Source organism: Bos javanicus, chromosome 9, assembly GCF_032452875.1.
Source record: "Bos javanicus breed banteng chromosome 9, ARS-OSU_banteng_1.0, whole genome shotgun sequence".
In the NCBI taxonomy this organism is placed as follows: domain Eukaryota; kingdom Metazoa; phylum Chordata; class Mammalia; order Artiodactyla; family Bovidae; genus Bos; species Bos javanicus.
Window position 1 is genome coordinate 32,144,414 of NC_083876.1, and position 27,154 is coordinate 32,171,567.

Sequence of the window (27,154 nt, forward strand, 5' to 3'; positions counted from 1 at the left end):
GTCGGACATGACTGAGCAACTGAACTGAACTGAACCCCTAAATAGAGCGGGAGGTTTACTTTATTCAAGGGTCATAAAATACTAATAACAAATAGATTCTTCCCAAACTGACCTACAGATTCTGCTGCTGCTGCTAAGTCGCTTCAGTCGTGTCCAACTCTGTGCGACCCCAGAGACGGCAGCCCACCAGGCTTCCCCGTCCCTGGGATTCTCCAGGCAAGAACACTGGAGTGGGTTGCCATTTCCTTCTCCAATGCATGAAAGTGAAAAGTGAAAGTGAAGTTGCTCAGTCGTGTCGGACTCTTCGAAACCCCATGGACTGCAGCCTACCAGGCTCCTCTATCCATGGGATTTTCTAGGCAAAAGTTCTGGAGTGGGGTGCCGTTGCCTTCTCCGACAGATTCTATGCAACCCCAATAAAAATTGCAGCTTTTTCACAGAAAACAACAGGCTGGCTTTAAAATTCATTTGGAACAGAAGAGCCCTAACAACTTTGAAAAAGAACAAAACTAGAGGCCAAACGATCTACCCGATTTCACGACTCATAGTTACAGTAATTAAGACAACCTCGTGTTTTTATCAGTTCAGTTCAGTTGCTCAGTCGTGTCCAGCTGTTTGAGACCCCATGCACTGCAGCACGCCAGGCCTCCCTTGTCCATCGCCAGCTCCCTGAGTTTACGCCAGCTCCCGGAGTTTACGCAAACTCACATCCATTGATTTGGTGATGCCATCCAACCATCATATCTTCTGTCGTCCCCTTCTCCCGCCTTCAATCTGTCCCAACATCAGGGTCTTTTCAAATGACCCTGTTTATGACCGTATTTTTATAAAGCTAGACAAATACATCGGGGAACAGAATATTAAGTCTTAGACCCGCATATAAGGACAACTGACATTGGAGGTAAGTCCAAAGGCTATTCAGTGGAAAAAATATAGCTCTTTTAATAGTAGTAGATTTCTATTAATAAAGTTATCCCAAGATCCATATTTCGCAAAAAAAAAATCCGTATTTTGCAGCATATCCAAAAATCAGCTCAAAATTAATCATAAACCTAAATTTAAAACCTTCATTCTAAAACTTGTGGAAGAAAACAGAAAAATCTTGGCGGCTTTGGGTCTGGCAGAGGTCTTAAGACAAGAAGGAAAGCCCAGCGCGTGCAAAACCTAAGAGCCACCGCCTACCGCTCAGTCTAGCCCGCCCCGGGGCTCCTGGCGCCCTGGCCGGGACCCGCCTCGCTCCTCCCACCCAGCCCCGCCCCGCCCCGCCTCTCTCGTCCGGCAGCGCTCCGCGGGGCGCGCGCCCGCTCGCCCGCTCCTCCACCCGGAAGAGGCACCTGAACCGCCAACTTGAGGCAGTGCGCGGCCCGGCGTCCCTCGGGAGCGCGGGCCCGATCAAGCCGCCCGCGTGGCGCCTATCTCGCCCGGGCGCCAGGCGGACCCGCGGGTGCCTGCGCGTCCCCGGGGCCGACGGCGCCTCCAGCGGCCCCGCGCGCGCCACCCGCCCCGCCTCCACCCGGGGCCTCCTCCCGCCTCGCGGGCCCCGCGCACTACCCCGCCGCCTGGCCTGAGCCCTTCGTGTCCCTCAGCGTCGGGAGCAGCCCCCGGTGACTTCTGACACCGCGTAACCGCCAGTAAGTGAAAGCCGCAGCTTCGTTTCACCATTCTTTATTTCTCCCGCAGAGGGTCCCAAGTCTTGCCCACACCTGGTTAATTCCAAAACTATTCAACTTCGGGCCTGGGCCGGCGACGCGGCTGCCCGCAGCCGAGCCTAGGAAGTGTTGTTGTCGGGCACGGGCAGTGTCCAGAGACGGAAGTGTGGAAAGCTGTTCTCCGGGCACAACTTGGCTCCACGTTTGCGGAGCGCCCGCGGGGAGGAGGCGGAGAGCTGAAGCTGGGGGGCGGGAAGGGGGCGGTGCCAAAGAGGGCGGATCTTAGGGTGCAGGGGCGTGGCCCCCGGAGGGGCGGTGCGGCGGGTGTGCGGGCTGTGATTCCCAGGGACCCAGCTGGAAGTTACAGCTTATGCATCCTCCTGGGTTTTTCTTGTTGGCGATTTACTTAAGAGAATAAAGTAGCACAACCTGGCTTTATTTGTCTTCAAGTATTCCATAAGAAAAAGGAAAAGGAACTTGAAAGTTGTAAAACGCTGCTCAAGTATGGGTGAGCATGTTTCTAGGGTTAGCAAGCTGCTTAGTCAGTTGTGCCCAGATATTGAAAGTGAATGCTTTTTTTTTTTAGTGATGCTGTTTCAAAAAGACTAGGCGAAATTTAAACTGATCTTAATATGAACCATGAATTCTGAGACTACCCCCTTCCAGCCTTATGTGAAACTGCCTTTTAAGTTGCTAAGTTTTTGGCTCCAAATTTAATATGCATTTATAGAATCTTAGAGGTTATCTAAAGGGACAACAGAGGATGAGATGGTTGGATGGCATCACTGATTCGATGGACATGAGTTTGAGCAAGCTGCTGGAGTTGGTGATGGACAGGGAAGCCTGGCATGCTGCAGTCTGTGGGGTTGCAAAGAGTCTGGACATGACTGAGAGACTGAACTGAACTGAGACCTTATCTTATAGCCACTCTAAGAGTCCCAGTTTTGTTTTGTTTTGTTTTTCCAGCAAAGGCCAAATGATGAAAATACTGTATGATTAGTTGTTCTTTCCCAAGTGCTTTTTCTTCTTTACTCTTAGCTGAATGTATACCTACCCCACACAAAATACTTATCAGTGTAGTGGCCTATACATCTCTTAATCTCACATTGGCATCCTGTAAGTGTCAGGATTCTTGACATAACTGTGGTATACTACCCCTTACTCCTTTCATACCTTCGAGTAGCTTCCCAGAGAAAGCAAAATATTGCTAGTAGCACATGTAACACATATTTAGGATGCTAAACCGTGAATGTCATAACAGTCTTCTTTCATCTATTTCTAGAACAACAGATGTTGATTGAATGAAATAAGTCAAAGGACATTTGTCCTCCAGTGGTCTGTTTCCAAACCAAATGTGAATTTCTTAAATGATCAATTTGGGCAGTTTATTTGTAACTGTCCTTTGGCACGTCTGGGGTTGTCACTCCATTTATATTTAATTCTTGTCTCTTTTGTGCTCCCATTTGTATTGCATTTTTACCACTGTTAGAACATCACTTCATTTGATCTGTTCTTTGGTTATCTGAGGCATAGAGGACCTTTTATTGTGCTTTTTTCATTTCCCAGAATAGTGCCTTGTACATGTTATCTGCATATATTCATGAAAATAGAATAGCAGCAGGCCCTTTTTAATCTGTAGATATAAATTAAAATGTAATATATTTACTTTTAATCATAGTGATTTCTCATTTAGAGAGTTTCCTTTCCTCAATTTAATTTCCTAGTTTTTTTTTTTATACTTTTCACAACTATTTTTGCTGAAGCCAGCTGAACCCCTTCCAGTCATAAGCACTGAAAGAACAAAGTGGCTAAGAAGTAAAATTATTTTTAAGAAGCCATTTTTTCCTGCCAGCTGATTTCTAGTGTGGAGCTTCCTAGGAGGCTCAGTGGTTAAGAATCCACCTGCCAATGCAAGAGACATGGAAAACTTGGGTTTGATCCCTGGGTTGGGAAGATCCCTTGGAGAAGGAAATGGCAACCCACTCCAGTATTCTTGCTTGGAAAATCCCAGGGACAGAGGAGCCTGATGGGCTACAGTCCATGGAGTCTCAAAAAGTCAGACATGACTTAAAGACTAAAACAACAATAGTTTTCTGAGGTTAGAAAAAGAAAAGAGGAACACTTTCATCTCCAAATGTAAATTTCTAAAGCCAATTTATTAACTCCTTAAGTCAGAATTGCTACTGGTCTGAATAGTAGTATGTAGCAGAATACAAATGAGTGTGTGTGTGTGTGTGTGTGTGTGTGTGTGTGTGTGAGACTAGGTTTGCCAGGGAGAGAGAGAAAAATGTTTTTTATGTGAATAAAACCTGGAACCAGGATGCTTGCAAAGAACTCTACTAGGAGGAACTTAAACCAAAAGACTGGCATTTAAGATTTTATGTGCTTAATAATCGTGCTCAGTTGCTAAGTCATGTCCAACTCTTTGTGACACCACGGACTGTAGTCCACCAGGATCCTCTGTCCATGGAATTTTCCAGGCAAGTGACTATAACAGATAATTCAGATCAAATTAGAGTCTGGCGCAAAGTCAGAATGATTTACAGCCAAACAGTCTTTTTTGTAAACTAGTATATAAGTCTAGAAAAGCAAAGGTATAACACAGTCCTTTCTCTTTCTTTAGTTACCTAGATCAAGATGAATAGCGATCAAGTTACATTGGTTGGTCAAGTGTTTGAGTCCTATGTTTCGGAGTACCATAAGAACGACATACTTCTCATCTTGAAGGAAAGAGATGAAGATGCTCATTACCCAGTTGTGGTTAATGCCATGACCCTTTTTGAGACCAACATGGAAATTGGGGAATATTTCAATGCCTTCCCTAATGAAGTGCTAACTATTTTTGATAATGCACTGAGAAGATCAGCCTTGACGATTCTCCAGTCCCTTTCTCAACCTGAAGGTCTCTCCATGAAGCAGAATCTTCATGCCAGGATATCAGGTGAATTTTACTGCCATATTGTTTTTTAGGAAGATTTTGAGAAATCCCAACATATATTGAGTTCAAGCACTAATAATAGATTTTTATACTTAAAATGGGCTTTCCAGGTGACTCAGATAGTAAAGAATCAACCTGCAATGCAGAAGACCCAGGTTTCATCTCCAGGTCAGAAAGATCCCCTAGAGAAGGAAATGGCAACTCACTCCAGTATTCCTGCTTGGGAAAATCCCATGGATAGAGAAGCCTGGAGGGCTACTGTCTACGGGGTCACAAGAGTCAGACACAATTTAGCAACTAAGCCACCATACTTAAAAACATATCCATTGTGTAATTGATGGTCACTTTTGGAGAAGAATCATGATTCTATACTGTTTCTCTGGACATTTGGAAGGCTAGGCTGGCTACTAGCCATACCAACTGAGAGGAGGGAGAATATTTGTGTGCATATATACACATATGTATGTGTGTATAAAACTAATACAGCTTTCTGAGCTTTGGTGACTACTGACAATAAAAGTATAGGTAATTCAAAGAATAAAAAAATTTGGTAGATGCTACCCAGTGATAAAATTCATTATTTTTATATATCAAGATTAGCATTGTGCTGGGCACCTATCAGGCCCTCAGTAACTTTTTTGGAATGAATAACAGACAAAGCCTCTTAAGTTTAAAGAAATTGCAGTGGAGCAATTAGCAACTTGTAGTGTTAAAGCTATGTCTTTGAATTCCTGCAATCTAGGATTAGAGAACAGATGTGCCATTTTGTTTGAAAATAAGTATTTACTACATTTCAGAAAGATGGGGATTTATAAATAACAAAATCGATTACTGTGGGACTTCCCTAGTGGTCCAGTGGTTAAGACTCTGTGCTTCCAATACAGGGGATGCAGGTTCGATCCCTGGTCAGGGAACTAAGATCCCAAATGCTGCCTGGCCAAAAAAAAAGGAAAAAAAAAAAAAAACCCAAAAATGAATGCTGTGATTTCAGAAAGATTAGGAGTCCCTATAGAATTCCTTGGAGATAAATTAAAATTCAAAAAAATACCAGATACTTGATTTAGGTGAAAAAATAGTACCTGCAGTTACACTTACTGGAATAAAATTATGAATATTATTAATCTTTATGTATCAGATACTAGGTAATATCTTGCTAGGATCAAGAAAAAATGTTCTGTTCTTATGTTTCAGAATGGTTGTTAAAAGGGACTTTAGTTGATGTTATTGAAATGGTATTTAAGAAATGACTTTAGGCTGTCTTTATGTTTAGACACTTTTCAATGCTCAGTTTAAATACTAAAATTCTGTCTGCCTAAGTGATCCTATTGGTTTCAGGTGAATTTAGCCCGTTTCTTCATTATCCTCTGAGAAAGTGACTTGCGAATTATATTACTACCAAAATAACATCATTCTACAAACATATCCCATGTGGGGATTTGCTAGACCCTTGGGAAACCAAAATGCACATGGTATAGTCCCTCATCTAAAGAGCTTCAAGGCTATAAGGGAGACAGCTGTATAGTCAAATTTATTTCCCAATTTATGTATGTATGCCCACAGATCCATGCATATGTACGTATTGAACATAATTGTAAAGGCACTCACTGGCATCTTTACTTATGTGACACATGTGTCACTGAAGATATTTAGAAGATATATTAGCTCGCTGAGCAGGGAGTGAATTGTCCTAGATGATTCACCCAAGGATTCTAGACTAGAAGATGAGATCAGGGAGGGATGCGGGTGTCCCAGGCAGAATGAACCAGGAGTGGGAATGGTCTGGTTTTAGGTATATTGCACCTCCATTTTGGACTCGGGCAAGGCATTGAATTAGTAAAACCCAGGATGCCTCTGTGGGCTTCCCCAGTGGCTCAGTGGTAGAGAATCCACCTGCCAATGCAGGAGATGTGGGAAACATGGGTTCGATCTCTGGGTCTGGAAGATTCCCTGGAGGAGGAAATGGCAACCCACTCTAGTATTCTCGCCAGGTGTAAATCCCAGGGACAGAGGAGTCTGGTGGGCTACCATCCACGGGGTCTCATAGAGTTGGATACGACTGAGTGACTGAACACACACACACAGGATGTCTCTGTGGCTCCGTCTCCTTAGGAACATAACACGTTTTTCTGGCTTGTTTTTCTAGAATATGCATTGCTCTTTGTCTTCTGGGATTGTTATTGGTCTGAAGTTTACTTGGGCTTCCCAGGTGGTGCAGTGGTAAAGAATCGCCTGCCAGTGCAGGAGACGCAAGCTTGATTCCTGGATCGGGAACATCCCCTAGAGTAGGAAATGGCAACCTACTCCAGTATCCTTGCCTGGAAAACTCCATGGGCAGAGGAGCCTGGCAGGCTGCAGTCCATGGGGTCACAAACAGTCAGACACGACTGAGTGACTGAGCATAGACACAGAAAATTTACTTGCTATTCGCAGTGGTTTTGATGAAAGGTATTCAAATAAACAGCATCAAAGTGAGAAAAAAATAGCACTCACATGGGTTTTTTTAAAACATTATTTATTTATTTATTTTTGGCTGTCCTGGGTCTTCGAAGCTGTGCAGGCTTTTCTCTAGTTGCAGAGAGTGGCTGCGACTCTGCAGCTGTGTTGCACAGGCTTCCCACTGCAGTGGCTTCTCTTGTGGAGCACGGGCTCTAGAGCACAGGCTCAGTAGTTGTGGCGCGTAGGCTTAAGTTGCTCCCTGGCAGGTGGTATCCTCTAGGATCAGGGATCGAACTCATGTCTCCTGCATTGGCAGGCAGATTCCTTACCAGTGAGCCCTCAGGGAAGCCCCTCACATGTTATTTCAAGTACTGTTTCTCAAACATTAATGGGCATCAGAATCACCTGTAGGACTTGTTAAAGTGCTGATTGCTGGGCCCCACCCCCAGAGTTATTCATGGAAGAGATCTGACCTCTTGCCCAAGAATCTGCATTTCTCGAAAGCTCTGAGGCTGATGCTGATTTCCAGGGACTGCCTGCCCGCAACCACGGGCTTGAAGTAATTGCTGCTAAGTTGCTGCTGCTAAGTCGCTTCAGTTGTGTCTGACTCTGTGCAACCCCATAGACGGCAGACACCAGGCTCCCCCGTCCCTGGGATTCTCCAGGCAAGAACACTGGAGTGGGTTGCCATTTCCTTCTCCAATGCATGAAAGTAAAAGTGAAAGTGAAGTCGCTCAGTAGTGTCCGACTCTTGGCGACCCCATGGACTGCAGCCCCCCAGGCTCCTCCATCCATGGGATTTTCCAGGCAAGAGTACTGGAGTGGGATGCCATTGCCTTCTCCTGAAGTAATTGATCTGGACATAACCTCTAACACAGATCTGGATGTGTCTCTGTTTTAAGTAATAATTTAATTTCTCTCGTTAAATGAGTCAGAGAATGATAGAGTTTTTGTTGTTTAGTGTTAATGGTGGCTTAATTTCTGATGTACCTCCTGCTTTACTGGGATAAGTTGAAGAGTACACTTAGTAACATATAGTAAGACAAAAAGATTAAAATAAATTGACATTTCTATCATCCCTTACTCTTTTTTAGTTCTAAGGTTTTGATTTTTGTGGTCAGTTTTGCTGTTACTTTTAGCTCTATCTTCATATTATAAATTTGCTTAAAAATTGCAATAATATGAAACAGTGTGAAGATCCAAAAATATACTCACCTCTACTACCCTTTTCTTAAAATAATGCAGTTACTTTAGAATAAAAAATAAATCACTTAATGGTAATATCATGTTCCAGACTAATTTGTTTGATTCTAAAAAAAAAAGTTTATTTTCACATGTATCACATACATGATTCCATTCAGTGAGATAACATTAAGATGTCATATTGTCCTGTATTGTTAAAGTGTAGAAGATTATGAAAAGCTGATTTTCTTAGAAAAGTCGGTTGTAATTGTTTACTTAGTTTTTTTCATTAGAGATGCTATAATTGCATTTAGCCACAGGCCCCTTGGCGGTCTGGACAGCAGGGAATTCACTCACCCTGGCACTGCAGGAGGAACACAGAGAGGGTTGGTGAGCATAAGAGGGAGGGACCCTTGTGGTTGAGGCTAAAACTCTTCACCTCCCACCTGCTTTCTTCCTGAGTGTGGAATATCTCTCTAGCACAATTCCTCATGCTGATCGAAGTAAAACCAGTATTGCATAGTCTTGTCATGACCCAGCATGCCCAGGGCTAGATCATCACTTGCAAGGAAAGGAAGGTGTCTCTGGACTCCAGGAGTACCTTCTTTTACACTCTTCCTGGCAGAAGTTTCCTCCAGATATAAAGGACATCTTCTATGCATTAGTGCATTCATTTTACCATTTTGTTTAGCGCTTCTATTTTTGTACATGTGAGGGTGCTAGCCTCGACTTAGGTTTTCTTGCAGAAGGATAAATCTGAATGTACTCTACCTTGCTGAGTGAACTGGGGAGAGTTCTCCAAAGTAGCGTAGGAAAGCTGCAGAGGTACCATGATTTGCAGATATTCACGCTTTTTGTCTGGACTAGGAGATTGGAAGTCATGAGAAAGGCAAGACTAGAGAGGGCAAGTTACAAGGCTTGAAAACACTGTCAGATTTATGTATTAATAAATCCTAAACCTAACTAGAGAAAGCACTAGCCTTTGGTCATTCCACTGCCATTTCTTTATCACTTAGCTTTGTGGTTATCAGAACCACAATTGTTATCAGAGTCATCAACTGATTTTATGTGTGGTGTGTGGCAGTGTATTTGTCATTGAGTAAGGTTAAATTTATATACTCTATTTACATTTTTACTGAGATAGAATGTAATATACTGTATTTACATTCTACTTAACAGATAGCCCTCTTAAGAGGATCAGTTCTTTTTAAAATCCAGGTTATTTTATCATCCATACTTTTAAAGAGAGTCCACTGACAATTGTTATTTGGAATAATTCTTTTCTATTTTTTTAAAAAATTTTATTATATATTGGAGCATAGTTGATTAACAATGTTGTGTTAGTTTCAGCCATACAACAGAGCGATTCAATTACACATACACATTATCTGTTCTTTTTCTAGTTCCTTTCCCATTTAGGTTATTACAGAATATTGAGCAGAGTTCCCTGTGCTATGCAGTGGGTCCTTACTGGTTATCTATTTTAAATACAGTAGTGTGTGCATCATTTTGTTGGTTTTTCGATTTCACATGTAAGCAGTATCATATGATATTTGTCTTCCTCTATCTGACTTATTTCACTTACTATGATAATCTCCAGGTTCATCCATGTTGTTGTAAATGGCTTTATTTCATTTGTTTTAATGGCTGAGTAATATTCCATTGTATTAAAGTATATGTGCTGCATCTTATTCTATTTTTTTTTTACTGAGGTATAGCCAATTAACAATGTTGTGATAGTTTCAGGGAAACTATCAACAAAGGGACTCAGCCATACATATACATGTATCCACTCTCCCTCAAACTCCGCTTTCAACCAGGTTGCCACATAACATTGAGCAAATTTCCATGTGCTATACAGTAGGTCTTTGTTGATTATCTATTTTAAATATGGCACTGTGTATCTGTCTATCCCAAACTCCCTAACCCTTCCTCTCATCCTTCCCTCTACTCCCATGGCAACTATAGGTTTGTTCTCTGAGTCTGTGAGTCTCTTTCTTACTTTCTTACTCTTCTGTAAGTAAATTCATTTGTATCATTTCTTTTTAGATTTCACATATAAGGGATATCATATGATATTTCTCCTCCTGTCTGACTTCCTTCACTCCGTATGACAGTCTCTAGGTCCATTCATATTGCTGCAAATGGCATTATTTCATTCTTTTTAATGGCTGAGTAATATCCCATTGTATATATGTACTACATCTTTTTTATCCATTCCTCTGTCGATGGACATTTAGGTTGCTTCCATGTCTTGGCTGTTGTAAACAGCACTGCAGTTTACATTGGGATGCATGTATTCTTGCCAACCATGTTTTTCCTCCCAGGAATGGGATTTCTGGAACATATGGAAGCTGTATTTTTAGTTTTTTAAGGAATCTCCATACTGTTCTCCATAGTGACTCTGCCAATTTACATCACCATCAATAGTGTAGGAGGGTTTTCTTCTCTCCATACCCTCTCCAGCATTTATCATTTGTACACTTTTTGATGATGGCCATTCTGACTGTTGTGTCTTTTCTATTTTCTTAATTGAGTTGATTTGACCTTTTTCTTAAGTAAAACACAGAAGTTTTTTCTTTTTTCCTGAAATTATACTCCTTTAGGAAATACGAGAAAAATATATTGCATGGAATCATATCTCAAGATATAAGTTGATGTGTTTTTGTTTTGTTTCTCCATCAGGATTGCCTGTTTGTCCTGAGCTGGTGAGGGAGCACATCCCTAAAACCAAGGATGTGGGACACTTCTTGTCTGTCACGGGGACAGTAATTCGAACAAGTCTGGTGAAGATCCTGGAGTTTGAGCGGGATTACATGTGTAACAAGTGCAAGCATGTATTTGTGGTCCAGGCTGACTTTGAGCAGTATTATGCTTTCTTCCGGCCATCCTCATGTCCCAGCTTGGAGAACTGTGATTCTTCAAAATTCACTTGCCTCTCAGACTTGTCATCTCCAACCAGGTGTAGAGATTATCAGGAAATCAAAATTCAGGAACAGGTAAATGATCAAATTCATGAGAAAAATAAATTTGTAAAAGTGTTTTTCAGCTTTGGGTAAACTGCCAGGACTCGGGAACATGTAACAGATTATATATGGTATTTGCGTCATCACCTAGTATAAGATCAAGCATGACATTTTTTTCTCATAGAGTATAGAATTTAGAGACCATAAAATGGTCATCTTTTTATAGTGAGCATTGGCAGGAAGGTTATGAAGTGACTTAATAATTATTTTAAATTGAAAACGTGAATTTTTAAGAAGTTTACCTAAGTGATAGGAAAAAATTAAATGGGTTTAATTGGTGGTTAAACACTGGAGTGGGCAGGATTTAGGGTTTAGGTACAATTTACATGCTGTGCCAAATGAGGTATACATAAACATTTTAAACATGTGTGCATGAGCCTTAGTTTCCTTTACTTGCAGCTTAAACACAAAGGCTTTATTCAGTGTCAAAGACTCAGACCCCTTCTGTCTTTCTACACCATTCTTAATAAATGGCTTCTATTCTTATAGTGGTCAGTGGTTCAGGATGGTGGCTACAATTCTGTAACATCTGTATCCCAGTCAAGGAATAGGAAAAAGGAAGCAAAAGCACCTGTCATCTAAACCAAGTATCCATTTAAGCTGTCTCCCTCAAAGTCTTCTGCAACAAGTTTGCTTGTGTCTCATTGGTCAGAACTTAGTCATATGACCACACTTAGCTGCAAGGGAACCTGAGAGATTAGTCTTCTATAAAGGAAGTAATAAGGCACACATATAATAAGAATAAAGCTAGAGTTCTCTAACGAATAATCAAAAGAACTGAGTGATTTGTCCCAGGTCTTATGAATAGAGATCAGGGTAGAACTGCCTCTCTTTTCTGGTTAAGTAACTTTATTATTGTGTTTAGTAGCTGGAGCATGTTTTATTTTGACCACCCCCCAGGTTGATTATGCTTTGAGCTATTTCCATCTGGATGTTTTTATTTTAGTTTAGTTTTAGTAAATTCTTCAACTGATAGTAGGCACAAGTTTCAAGAAAATTCCTTAAATCCCCATCATAATTAAATTGCATGATAATACCAGAGAAACAGACAGTAATGTCAAGAACTGCTAGGCTTCTGAATATTTAGTATATATCTACATGTACTCAGTATCCGCTTTCTTTTCCTTGCTAGGTTCAAAGGCTATCTGTTGGAAGTATTCCACGATCGATGCAGGTTATCCTGGAAGATGATTTAGTAGACAGTTGCAAATCTGGTAAGAATGAACTTTTGTTAACTTATATAGTAGGTCTCAGCTTTCTTCACAGTCCAACTCTCACATCCATACATGACCACTAGAAAAACCATAGCCTTGACTAGACGGACCTTTGTTGGCAAAGTAATGTCTCTACTTTTCAATAGGCTATCTAGGTTGGTCATAATCTTCCTTCCAAGGAGTGAGTGTCTTTTAATTTCATGGCTGCAGTCACCATCTGCAGTGATTTTGGAGCCCCCAAAAATAAAGTCTGACACTGTTTCCACTGTTTCCCCATCTATTTGCCATGTAGTGATGGGACCAGATGCCATGACCTTAGTTTTCTGAATGTTGAGCTTTAGGCCAACTTTTTCACTCTCCACTTTCACTTTCATCAAGAGGCTCTTGAGTTCCTCTTCACTTTCTGCCACAAGGGTGGTGTCATCTGCATATCTGAGGTTATTTATATTTCATGCTTTTGAACTGTGGTGTTGGAGAAGACTCTTGAGAGTCCCTTGGACTGCAAGGAGATCCAACCAGTCCATTCTGAAGGAGATCAGTCCTGAGTGTTCACTGGAAAGACTGAGGCTAAGGCTGAAACTCCAATACTTTGGCCACTTCATGCGAAGAGTTGACTCATTGGAAAAGACCCTGATGCTGGGAGGGATTGGGGGCAGGAGGAGAAGGGGACGACAGAGGATGAGATGGCTGGATGGCATCACCGACTCAATGGACATGAGTCTGAGTAAACTCCGGGAGTTGGTGATGGACAGGGAGGCCTGCGGTGCTGCGATTCATGGGGTCACAAAGAGTCGGACACAACTGAGCGACTGAACTGAAAGTATTGATTGGGCTTCCCAGGTGGCACAGTTGTAAAGAATCCACCTGCCAATCAGGAGATGTGTGTTCGATCCCTGGGTCAGGCAGATCCCCTGGAGACGGAAATGGCAACCCACTCCTGTATTCTTGCCTGGGAAATCCCATGGACAGATGAGCCTTACATGCTACAGTCCATGGGGTTCCAAAAGAGTCAAGACATGACTTAGTGACTAAACAACAACAACAAAAGTATTGATTAGGAAAAACCACGTTTCATTTTCCTGAGATCAACTGCAAGTGAGTGTGGGGAACTTGAGAACAGATACTGGCATGAGGTGGGAGGTGATAGAGGGAAGAAGCTGGGCTGGAGCTCAGCGATCTAGTCTAGCTGTTTGTTTAATAGATGAAGAACCCGACTTGCCCATGAGAGCTTAACCTTTCTGTTTTTCTTATTCCAAAAACCTTAAAAACTTGGTTCTATATGTTTGCTTACTGATTTTCACTGGCTATTTTCACTAGTTAATTTTCACTTAACATTTAATTTGAATTGAAGTTCGTCAGAAAATGGAAATGATTATTATTGATGACTGCCTTTCAATTTATTTCAACATGTCCTGCTTTAAATATTCCTGCCCTCACATAAAAGACCTTAATCTCTATAAAAGACAAATAGTACCTGTGTGTCCCCTGAGGCGTAACAGGTATGTTTGATCTCTTATTTCGTATCCCAGTGCTCCCCTACTTGGACAAATCAAGAATGTTTCATTCCTCTAAATTCCATCATTTCCCTTTTATTAACCCTTGACTTCTCCAAATGCCTTATTTAAAAAATATTTACTGAGCTGGCATTTCATTAAAATGATGAGGCAAAGGCTCTATGAAAACAAAGAGTTTAGTATCTACAGTGAAGAATAATTCTTTGTCAAAAGGCTTTCCCCTTCCACCAAGAATCACCAACTCATACTTTGATATTTATATCAAATATAGTAACAATTTATAGTTCTCCAAACAATATTTTAAGTAAATAATAGGTTTGATCAGGGATTGCCTACTAAATGGACAAGGCTATGTCAGAGTACCTTGTTCATAGAAGACTCTTGATTTTAACCAGAATTTTTAATATCTGGATCAGCAAAGCAGTGCTTGTATGAGCTTAGCTAGAACATGAAAATGTCCTTTGATAGAGATTAAGATGTTTTCATCCAGTTGGTCTGAACTGAATTCTTTCTGCACTTAAAAAAAAAAATCTTAAGGTATTTTTCTTTCACATGTCACTTAAAATAAAGAATGGCTGGCAGCAGTCTGTCAACAGCTATTTTTTCATTTATCCACTGCTACAAACCTTTTTGAGAATCAGAAGACATAAGTAGCATAATCATTGCCCTTTGGGAATTCACAGTCTAGTTAAGGAACCCCAGTCTGACATTGCAGAGTCGTGAAGTTGGAGGTTATATACTGATAACTGTCAGTGAGGCAGATCAGATAGGTCTGACCATGGGTGGTTGCAGTGCTAAATATGCTGCAGAAGAGAGAGGGGCACAGACAGATGGGATTGTGTAAAGCGAGAATTGTAGTTTCCTGAAAGTATTATTGTTTTCAATAACATTTACTGTAGAAAATCACATAAGTTTCAAATGAGTATTTATTGCTTTGGACTATCTCATAAACCTCACAGTTGGAGTACTCCACATTTTACACATTGTTGCCGCTTAGTGGAGTCATGGTATTTCTAGTGGGTACAATATCTGAAACATAAGTTTCTCATTTAACTTAATAGAGAAACAGCATCTATAAAATGACCCATTTAAATGACCATAGTAGAGAACTCATCAAAGTGTTCATATAATGTTGCCCTGGTTATGTTCATCTAAAAAAAAATTGGGCACAGTCAATATAGGAAATGATCACTCTTCCTGATGGGATTTGAAAACCATCCAGCAGTGGTTTAGGAAGGATCTTGAAAGTGTATGAAGAACTTATTTAATGTCTTTGTCACCATTTACTATCAAGTTGCCTGAGGCTAGAAATATGCCTTCTATTCGGTGAATTGCTACCACCAGTTCCATTAACAGCATTCACAGAAGACTTCTCTTTAAGAAAGCAAAGCACTCCAGGTTACACATCACACATTTATGTTTAGAGAGTGAAAGGCATTTTGCATCAACAAATATCAAAAATTAATGTTTGATACAGGCTTGGAAATGAAGACTTGCCAGTTAAGTTTATACTGCAAAGTATAAATTCCAGTATTGGTTTAAGGTATTTCCAGCATCCTATGTGCAACAAGATTGAAATCTTGGGGACTAGGATTATATCTTTTTTTTTCTTTTGGCCCCCTTTTCTCTAGCACCAAAATATTGAATGCCAAACAATCACCTATACTTCTTAATTGGTTTACTGAATTGTATGTAATGATTAAAAATATGTCGGTATTTGGAGAATATTCCTATAAACTATCCAAGGCCTCTTAGGAAAAACCTGTAAAAGTTTAATATTCTACTCATTAATCAAGAATGGCTGAACAACACACTGCTGAATAACCAACAAATCACAGAAGAAATCAAAAAAGAAATCAAAATATGTGTAGAAATGAATGAAAATGAAAACACAACAACCCAAAACCTATTCAGTTCAGTTGCTCAGTCGTGTCCAACTCTTTGAGACCCCATGAACCACAGCACACCAGGCCTCCCTGTCCATCACCAACTCCTGGAGTTCACCCAAACCCATATCCATTGAGTCTGTGATGCCATCCAACCATCTCATCCTCCATTGTCCCCTTCTCCTCCTGCCCTCAATCTTTCCCAGCATCAGGGTCTTTTCAAATGAGTCAGCTCTCCGCATCAGGTGGCCAAAGTATTGGACTTTCAGCTTCAACATCAGTCCTTCCAATGAATTCCCAGGACTGATCTCCTTTAGGATGGACTGGTTGGATCCCCTTACAGTCCAAGGGACTCTCAAGAGTCTTCTCCAACCCCACAGTTCAAAATAATCAATTCTTCAGTGCTCAGCTTTCTTTATAGTCCAACTCTCACATCCATACATGACACTGGAAAAACCATAGCCTTGACTAGACGGACCTTTGTTGGCAAAGTAATGTCTCTGCTTTTGAATATGCTGTCTAGGTTGGTCATAACTTTCCTTCCAAGGAGTAAGTGTCTTTTAATTTCATGGCTGCAGTCACCATCTGCAGTGATTTTGGAGCCCAGAAAATTAAAATCAGCCACTGTTTCCACTGTTTCCCCATCTATTTGCCATGAAGTGATGGGACCAGATGCCATGATCTCCGTTTTCTGAATATTGAGTTTTAAGTCAACTTTTTTACTCTCCTCTTTCACTTTCATCAAGAGGCTCTCTAGTTCTTCACTTTCTGCCACAAGGGTAGTGTCATCTGCGTATCTGAGGTTATTGATCTTTCTCCTGGCAATCTTGATTCCAGCCTGTGCTTCCTCCAGCCCAGTGTTTCTCATGATGTACTCTGCATATAAGTTCAATAAGCAGGGTGACAATATACAGCCTTGACCTACTCCTTTTCCTATTTCGAACCAGTCTATTGTTCCATGTCTGGGACACTGTAAAAGCAGTGCTAAGGGGAAGGTTCATAGCAATACAGGCTTACCTCAAGAAACGAGAAAAAAGTCAAATAAATAACCCAACTCTACACCTAAAGCAACTAGAAAAGGAAGAAATGAAGAACCCCAGGGTTAGTAGGAGAGAAATCTTAAAAATCAGGGCAGAAATAAATGCAAAAGAAACAAAAGAGACCATAGCAAAAATCAACAAAGCCAAAAGCTGGTTCTTTGAGAAGATAAATAAAATTGACAAACCATTAGCCAGACTCATCAAGAAACAAAGGGAGAAGAATCAGATCAACAAAATTAGAAATGAAAATGGAGAGATCACAACAGACAACACAGAAATACAAAGGATCATAAGAGACTATGATCAGCAATTATATGCCAATAAAATGGACAACCTGGAAGAAATGGACAAATTCTTAGAAAAGTACAACTTTCCAAAACTGAACCAGGAAGAAACAGAAAATCTTAGCAGACCAGGCACAAGCACAGAAATTGAAACTGTAATCAAATCTTCCAGCAAAAAAAAGCCCAGGTCCAGACGGCTTCACAGCTGAATTCTACCAAAAATTTAGAGAAGAGCTAACACCTGTCCTACTCAAACTCTTCCAGAAAATTGCAGAGGAAGGTAAACTTCCAAACTCATTCTATGAGGCCACCATCACCCTAATACCAAAACCTGACAAAGATGCCACAGAAAAAGAAAACTACAGGCCAATATCACTGATGAACATAGATGCAAAAATCCTTAACAAAATTCTAGCAAACAGAATCCAACAACATATTAAAAAGATCATACATCATGACCAAGTGGGCTTTATCCCAGGGATGCAAGGATTCTTCAATACCTGCAAATCAATCAACGTAATACACCACATTAACAAATTGAAAGATAAAAACCATATGATTATCTCAATAGATGCAGAGAAAGCCTTTGGCAAAATTCAACATCCATTTATGATAAAAACCCTACAGAAAGCAGGAATAGAAGGAACATACCTCAACATAGTAAAAGCTGTATATGACAAACCCACAGCAAACATTATCCTCAATGGTGAAAAACTGAAAGCATTTCCCCTAAAGTCAGGAACAAGACAACAGTGCCCACTCTCACCACTGCTATTCAACATAGCAATCAGAGCAGAAAAAGAAATAAAAGGAATCCAGATTGGAAAAGAGGAAGTAAAACTCTCACTGTTTGCAGATGACATGATCCTCTACATAGAAAACCCTAAAGACTCCACCAGAAAATAACTAGAGCTAATCAATGAATATAGTATAGTTGCAGGATATAAAATTTAACACACAGAAATCTCTTGCATTCCTATACACTAATAATGAGAAAACAGAGAAATTAAGGAAACAATTCCATTCACCATTGCAACGAAAATAATTAAATACTTAGGAATATATCTACCTAAAGAAACAAAAGACCTATATATAGAAAACTATAAAACACTGATGAAAGAAATCAAAGAGGATACTAATAGATGGAGAAATATACCATGTTCATGGATTGGAAGAATCAATATAGTGAAAATGAGTATACTACCCAAAGCAGTCTATCGATTCAGTGCCATCCCTATCAAGCTACCAATGGTATTTTTCACAGAACTGGAACAAATAATTTCACAACTTGTATGGAAATACAAAAAACCTCAAGTAGCCAAAGCTATCTTGAGAAAGAAGAATGGAACTGGTGGAATCAACCTGCCTGACTTCAGGCTGTACTACAAAGCCACAGTCATCAAGACAGTATGGTACTGGCACAAAGACAGAAATATATATCAATGGAACAAAATAGAAAGCCCAGAGATAAATCCACGCACCTTTGGACACCTTGTCTTCGACAAAGGAGACAAGAATATACAGTGGAGAAAAGAAAATCTCTTTAACAAATGGTGCTGGGAAAACTGGTCAACCACTTGTAAAAGAATGAAACTAGAACACTTTCTAACACCATGCACAAAAACAAACTCAAAATGGATTAAAGATCTAAACGTAAGACCAGAAACTATAAAACTCCTAGAGGAGAACATAGGCAAAACACTCTCCGACATAAATCACAGCAGGATCCTCTATGACCCACCTCCTAGAGTATTGGAAATTAAAGCAAAAATGGGACCTAATTAAACTTAAAAGCTTTTGCACAACAAAGGAAACTATAAACAAGGTGAAAAGACAGCCTTCAGAATGGGAGAAAGTAATAGCAAATGAAGCAAATGACAAATAATTAATCTCAAAAATATATAAGCAACTCCTGCAGATCAATTCCAGAAAAATGAACAACGCAATCAAAAAATGGGCCAAAGAACTAAATAGACATTTCTCTAAAGAAGACATACAGATGGCTAACATACAGATGAAAAGATGCTCAACATCACTCATTGTCAGAGAAATGCAAATCAAAACCACAGTGAGGTACCATTTCACACCAGTCAGAATGGCTGCGATCCAAAAGTCTACAAACAATAAGTGCTGGAGAGGGTGTGGAGAAAAGGGAACCCTCTTACACTGTTGGTGGGAATGCAAACTAGTACAGCCACTATGGAGAACAGTGTGGAGATTCCTTAAAAAACTGGAAATAGAACTGCCATATGACCCAGCAACCCCACTGCTGGGCATTCACACCGAGGAAACCAGAATTGAAAGAGACACGTGTACCCCAATGTTCATCGGAGCACTGTTTATAATAGCCAGGACATGGAAGCAACCTAGATGTCCATCAGCAGACAAATGGATAAAGAAAATGTGGTACGTATACACAATGGAATATTACTCAGCCATTAAAAAGAATTCATTTGAATCAGTTCTAATGAGGTGGATGAAACTGGAGCCTATTATACAGAATGAAGTAAGCCAGGAAGAAAAACACCAATATAGTATACTAACGCATATATATGGAATTTAGAAAGATGGTAATGATGACCCTATATGCGAGACAGAAAAGAGACACAGATGTATAGAACAGTCTTTTGGACTCTGTGGGAGAGGGCGAGGGTGGGATGATTTGGGGGAATCACATTGAAACATGTATATTATCATATGTGAAACGAATCGCCAGTCCAGGTTCGTTGCATGAGACAGGGTGCTCGGAGCTAGTGCACTGGGATGACCCAGAGGCATGGTATAAGGAGGAAGGGAGGTGGGAGGGGGGTTTAGGATGGGGAACACATGTACACCCGTGGTGGATTCATGTTGATATATGGCAAAACCACTACAATATTGTAAAGTAATAAGCCTCCAATTAAAATAAATATATATTAAAAAAAACAAAAAGAATGGGAGAGTGTCCATAAGTGGGAAGGAACCAATCAAGAAGAATCAAGTGGGATTTTTGCTTTCATAGCTTGTGGAGAGGAGCTTTGAAATAGAACAAGTATTCATTCATTTCTTGGTGCACTCATTCTTTTGTCCTTTAAAAAACAAAAAAGGTGAGTGAACGTTAATAAGTGTACTTGAGTAAAAATGAATACACTGCGAACTAGAAGTAGTATCATTGTACCCATCATCACAATATTGTCTGCTTTCCCGACACCGGTTGATTGTGCAGTTGACCCTTGAACAACAGTGCTTTGAACAGCATGGGTCCACATATACACAGGTTTTTTTCAACAGTAAATATACTAGAGTACTACATGATGCACGGTTGGTTGAATCCACGGATGTGGAACAGCAGATTTGGACTTGAGCATCCCCGGATTTTGATATCTGAGGTTGATTCTGGAACCAATCCCCTGGGAATATTGAAGGACAGACTGCACTTTATCCTTCTGGCTCAGTCCCCACCTCTTGATTAAATGAGAACGACATGGTTACTGTTCTGAGAGGATGAACATTTCACACAATAGAATCACAGTGAATATATCATCCAGTATTCTCCCAGGGATAGGTTAGAATTTGGTGTGATTGTCATATGGCAGATTAAGAAAAATTAAAATGCTGGCTTTAGCTTTTAGCTGTGCAAATACAAGTGCCTGATTAAAAATAAATAAATAAATCGGGACACTGTGTTCTTTTGCCCCAAATGGTTTCTAGAGGAATGTGCACCACTCTAAAACCCTGGTGGGGTAGTGGTTGATTTCTTGGTTCTGGTCCTTTGTCGAGTTTGTGCCCAAGCAGGCAGGATGCTACTGCTGGATTCACTCAGTGCTTTTTTCCAGGTGATGACATCACTATTTATGGAGTTGTAATGCAGCGGTGGAAGCCCTTTAAGCAAGATGTGCGCTGTGAAGTGGAGATAGTCCTGAAGGCCAATTATATCCAAGTAAATAACGAAGAGTCTGCAGGGGTCAACATGGATGAGGAGGTCCGAAAGGAATTTGAAGACTTTTGGGAACACTATAAGAGCGATCCTTTTGCAGGTTTGTGATTAAGGGTATGGAGCTGATATTTATTAATGGCATTTCATTCATGATGTTGGTGATTTACATGCTGTGCATCAGTGGCTGTGTTCTGAGGGAGTAGCTTTACCAGTGCCTCTAGCTATAATCTCCGTTTAAAGCCCTTTTCTGGCATAATCCTCTCTGTTTAGTGATCTTACTGGAAATCCCAAGAGATTTTCCATTTCCAACTATTATTTTAATGTCTCTTATCTGGCCAAAATAGTTTCAGAGTTTTCTACCTTCTTTACCAATTATAGTTCCTCCTTAAACAGGCAAAACTCATTCTGTTATGAAACTTTATTCTGTTAAAATCATTTCTCTTCTGATTCATCTTGTATCATTAAGACAGCTTCACTCTTTTACCTAAAAGATTTAAAAATATGGAATGGTAAAAAGGATGATAAGAGAGATGCAAAAAATCTTTGTCATCACAGCAAAAATTTCTGACTTCATAGTCAGAAATTACACTTAAGATGTAATTACACAGATGAGAACATTATAGCCTTTGGGTTTCTAGAGTATTTTTTATTAAAAAATCCCAACTATATAAAACACCAATTAAATCTTCAAGTGTCTGTTTTCATTCTTTCTTGGAGGCATCTTCTGAGAAAAATAAATGGAAGCCAATAATAGACTATTTCTGAGAAGCTTCACCTCAGATCTAATACACAGTGATTATGTATCTTAAATCATGTATTGAATTGGACAGATATCATTCCATAAAATAAGACTTTCATTTGCTTTACATACAAGCAGTTGGCTTTTATTTTGTGGGATTTTTTTTTTCTTTTGCTTATGTGTGTAACACATATACAGTGGTTATCAATCATTCTTTTATCTGATCCATACAGAAATAACCAAAGGTCTCTGTATTATAGCTTCATTAAGCAAATCTTTTACAAATCATGTTGTTCATTTGCCTAAGTCGTCTCTGATTTTACGACCCCATGGACTGCAGCACACCTGGCTTCCCTGTCCTTCACCATCTCCCAGAGTTTGCTCAAAGTCATGTCCATTAAGTCAGTGATGCCATCCAACCATCTCATCCACTGTTGCCCCCTTCTCCTCCTGCCCTCCATCTTTCCCAGCATCAGGGTCTTTGCCAGTGAGTCGGCTCTTTGCATCAGGTGGCCAAAGTATTGGAGCTTCAACATCAGTCCTTCCAGTGAATATTCAGGGTTGATTTCCTTTAGGACTGACTGATTTGATCTTCTTGCTGTCCAGGGGACATTCAAGAGTCTTGTCCAGCACAATTAGAAAGCATCAATTCTTCAGTGCTTTGACTCTATGAACCATATGTATTTTTAAATAAGTTTTTTTACTTAACATTGTTTCTCCCGATCAGTTCCCTACAAAAATCTGTAACAGTGTTAGGAAGGGCATCATACAGGGCTATCAGAAGTGCTTTGTGCTGTTGATCAAAGAGTCTATCTTGTTTTAATTAGAAGGCTATAGCTATACATCTTATTTACCAGATGAAAGGAAGAAATAAATATAATAACCTGTGGGAAATATAAGTAGGAAGACAGGGAGAAAATGAGGCAACATTTTTCTTTTTAGTATGAAGATTCTGCTTTGTGAGTTTCCTGAGTACCTATTATCAGCCATATCTTAGCATTTCAAAGTGTGTGTGTGTGTGTGTGTGTGTGCTGGGGGCGGAGGGAGGGTGGTGAAGGTGGGGAGCTGTATCCAAAGTGTGTCTTCATTTTGCTTGTCTAAAGACAGACATTACTACATTGCTCAGCTCTGGGAGGTTGACTTGCTTCATTAAGATCTGATACTGTGAGTGCCGACAAGGAGCTGAAGATTTTCTTGTGATCTCAGGGATCCCCTGACCCTGATGCTTAGAGGACGGCTAGAAACCCAAAGGGGTTGGGTTCTGTTGGGCCATCTGAACCCACTCCAGGGTGACTTATCATCTTAGACCTAAGTTCTCTTCATTGGGGTAAATAATGGCCATGCCACAAGAGTGGATTACATGGGCACACTATTAACACAGTCTAGAACCAGAAATTTGCCCCGAGGAGGAGGGGAAGGAAAGTGTTGGTGTATCATTCACCTTAATGAATTATCTTCCGTGATAGAGTCATGAGAGCTTCTATTGCCATGACCCAAGGAATTAAGTTCTTCAACTTTAGATAACAAATTTAGGGAATGGACCTTCCCCTTTGCCTTTCTCTGGTACCTCAGATCTGACTTCAGTTTCTCTTTTATGATGACCACAGTGTGAGGAAATGGTGAGATAAGAAATAGGCACAAGTAATACAGGTATAATAGTTTCAGTAGCTCCTATGTGCCAGGCACTATTCTGTGTGCTGTGCAATAATTAACTCCTGAACAGCTCTATCTGCAATACCATTATCATCTCCATCTCATAGATAAGGAGATGGAGGCGGAGAGAGTCAGAACCTTGCCCGAGGTCAGGCAGCTAGTAAGTAACACTGGGCTCTGACCTGAAAGCCCATAGGAAGTGCTTCCTGTCAGCACATTAGTCAGGGAATCCACCTTTACTCAGAAAGCTGGCTCTCTGACAGCTTTGGCTTGAGTGTCTCCCAGGCCAGTCTGTCCACTTGTCCCCTGCTTACTGAAGCTATCGTTTCTTTCTATGTGTAATTTCTAGATTCTGGTCGGAATTTATGTACCTGCTGTCAGGTCTTAACTATGTAGATCTCAGACATTTCGTCTTTTTCTCTGGGCTTTCTACCTTGGAAAAGGGAAGGAATCCCTTTAGCAGTTAATGAAATTCCTTCCAGGGTTGACTAATTCTTTTTTTGGTTCCTGTTTTATTTACACTAGAATGTTTTCTTTCTTCACTACTTCTGCCATCCCAGGTTACATCACCAGAGCTTAATTGCCACTGAGTCAATTTTGATTCATTACAAAAGTAGCCTTTGTGCATAGGGCCATAAATTATGGAGGAACCCCTTTCCTTTATCTTGGTGAAAAAACTTCTGGAACTGGTGTCATCAACTAAAGTAGTACTTGTATGATTATCTTCCTCCTCAAAAGAGCTATCACTGAAACGTACAAACTCAAAGTTAAATATAAAAGCCCTCAGATGTGCAAATTAGTTACCAGCATGAGGACATTGGGTTTCCCTGGTGGCTCAGATGATAAACAATCTGCCTGCAATGCCGGAGACCTGGGTTCAATCCCTGGGTTGAAAGGATACCCTGGAAGAGGGCATGGCAACCCACTCCAGTATTCTTGCCTGGAGAATCCCACGAACAGAGGAGCCTGGCAGGCTGCAGTCCATGGGGTCACAAAAGTCGGACATGACTGAGCGACTAGACACACAACATAAAGACATTAATTTCTGGTAACGTGAATGTAGACAGAGTGCCATCACAGTAGTGAGTTCCAAATAAGACAAACTCAGGAAAGGCTGGTTAGAATCTATGACCTCATTGGTTGACTGATCAATGACAGAACGAAATATCTAAATTATTCATGGATGGGATAGGCAGATTTTTGGATTTAGTGTCTGACATTTCTAGAAACAGAACCTAAGACAATGATAACCTCTTACTTAAAGCATGTGATCAGAAGAATCTTAAGAACTCCAGCTTGGACTCCTAGAGTTGTTTATAATGATCTTCTGAATATCCTGATAACACAGATACTGAGTCTAGATAAAACAGAATTTACCAAACTGCTCAGAGCAAATGCTGAATTGACTCACAGGATGGGTTGATTTTACCTCTTTTATACCTCTGAAGAACCTCCAAGTACCTTACATAGTTTTCTACAGTCTGACTCATTGTTTCTGAGAACACCTTCCTTTTATTTAGGAGTGGAGTAATTTTACTGAAATTATTGCACAGGAAGTGCAGCTGGTATTAAGGGATAATGCTAGCCTGATGAGGGAGAAAAGAGATTTCTTTCTGTCCCTTATAAATATGCTAAATTTATAGAAACTTAAAACAGGTGGCAGCCAGAACTTTTCATCTCAAGGCATTGATAAGAAAAGGACTTTTAGGAACAAAACAACATTATTCACTCCTTTTAGTCAGATCATTTTAGAGTGTTTATAAGAAGATAGGACAGAAAGGGAAATTTCAGTTAGTATTTCTTGAAAAATTATGATAACTCATCTTTCTGCTTTTCCTAGGAAGGAATGAAATATTGGCCAGCTTGTGCCCTCAAGTTTTTGGAATGTACCTAGTAAAGCTTGCTGTGGCCATGGTGCTGGCTGGTGGGATTCAAAGAACCGATGCTACAGGAACACGGGTCAGAGGTTGGTACCCATTAAGATTTCTGAGAAATACTAACACATACAGTAAGAAGAGAAGCTACGATTTCCCTTTGCTGAATGAAAAATTGCTTGTTGAGCTTTATTTTCCAAATGCAGTCTTTTAAAAACTGACAGTTGTTCACTGTCTAATACTCAGTCCAACATCAGGAACTACTTTGTAGAATTCCAGTCTTTCCAAAGACTTTTGCCTATAAGGGAGCCACAATATAAAATCTTTGTTTCTTTTACTGTCTGTGTTTTTCATTGGATTTCCAGTCTTTCTCCTGTCTCCAAGTCAGTGTCTCTCCATCTGTGCCTGTCAGTGTGTGTCTCTTAGACTGTTGCTCTCAGTCACTGCCTGCTGGTTCGCCTTCTGCTGGTGGGCAGCAAATATGCCATCTGCTGAGAGGTGCTACTGTAGGTCACGCATTCAAGCCAAAATGACTCTTAAGTCATTTCCAAATGGCAGGGAGCTCTTGTGTGGTTAAAACACTTAACTGACCTGAATGGCATAAATTAGGTTTATTATGGCCCTCATATAGGTAGTATAAGGGCCATAATAACCAAAGGCTTAACCAAAAGACTAAAAGGACATTATTGTAAACCAGGTGTTGGTAAGGACTCAAAAACCATACTGTACAGTATAGAATAGTAAGTATAATAAGGTTTATGCATATTGTATTTCTTGATTACCTACTGTTACAAGGCATTCTGCTAAATGTTGAACTTCAATAGTATTTCCCTATTAATATTTTCAGAAAATACTTGAATATGACTGAATAAATTTGCTTGGTCAGTGAGATAACATCTGCCACAGGATATTCACATGGTTTTCTATGTTACATTCAAAAAGTAAGAACTTATAAGATAGATGTTTCATGAAACTACTAAAATTTTCATAGAATGAAAAGGTTTTCACTTAACTGTTAGAATCATAAGTGATTTGGTGTTTATAAAGCACGTACAAAGTCGCAAACACTTATAAGTATACTTGTATGTATGGATGGAAAGAATTAATCACAATAGTTTGGTATTTAAAATAAATTAAATAAAATCAGAAACTTTATAAGCCAAAAGTTTTTTAAATGTTAAACACAGTCCCTAAACATCTGGAACTAGAACAAAAATCTCTTAAAAGTTTTTAATTTTAAATGCTGCACTCAGAAATCCAAAGACTATTATTTATTTTGAAAGTTAACTTTTCTAAGGACATTCTGGATAAAGTCTTCCTTGAATGACCTTAAACTAAAATACTATATAAAATAAAAATTGTGTGACCATTCCAAATGGACCATTTTTGACTAATTATGAGTCTTTTCATAGCAGTTAGAAACTTTATTTATGCTTTTCTAGGTGAATCTCATCTTTTATTGGTTGGGGATCCTGGCACAGGGAAATCTCAATTCCTCAAATATGCAGCAAAGATTACACCAAGATCTGTGCTCACCACAGGAATTGGATCTACTAGTGCAGGTATTTTATGTGATGATTTCAGTTATTTAATGTTACTTCAGAAGCTAACACAATGGTTATTTTCTTGTGAAAAAGTACCTGTAATAGGATATATTTCAAGATTTTTGTGTTACTGCCAAAACCCTAATATTCAGCATTACTTTTGTCGCTCTAAGAAAATATTTCAAAAGCTCCACCTTCACTTATTTTTCAAAAGCTTTTTCCATGTGTCTTTTTTGTATCTTAGTTTTGAATGATTGTG

The 27,154-nt window shown here is 39.9% G+C and overlaps 1 protein-coding gene across 9 annotated transcripts in view; it reads left to right on the top strand.

The window, feature by feature from the left end:
* Window positions 1-1,302: 1,302 nt before the first annotated feature.
* MCM9 (minichromosome maintenance 9 homologous recombination repair factor) overlaps window positions 1,303-27,154 on the top strand; it is a 126,701-nt gene continuing 100,849 nt past the window's right edge. For 7 of the 9 annotated variants that reach the window (XR_009738426.1, XR_009738427.1, XR_009738428.1 and 4 more), the window contains exons 1-7: window positions 1,303-1,631; window positions 4,273-4,590; window positions 10,891-11,204; window positions 12,364-12,445; window positions 20,985-21,185; window positions 25,318-25,443; window positions 26,794-26,913. Coding sequence is in view for 4 of the 9 variants with exons in the window: in XM_061427456.1 (XP_061283440.1) it covers window positions 4,287-4,590; window positions 10,891-11,204; window positions 12,364-12,445; window positions 20,985-21,185; window positions 25,318-25,443; window positions 26,794-26,913 (1,147 nt within the window). In the remaining 5 variants the exon portion in view is untranslated. Of the gene's footprint in view, window positions 1,632-4,272; window positions 4,591-10,890; window positions 11,205-12,363; window positions 12,446-20,984; window positions 21,186-25,317; window positions 25,444-26,793; window positions 26,914-27,154 lie in introns of those variants that run through there. The other 2 variants (XR_009738429.1, XM_061427455.1) reach the window with 2 other exon arrangements.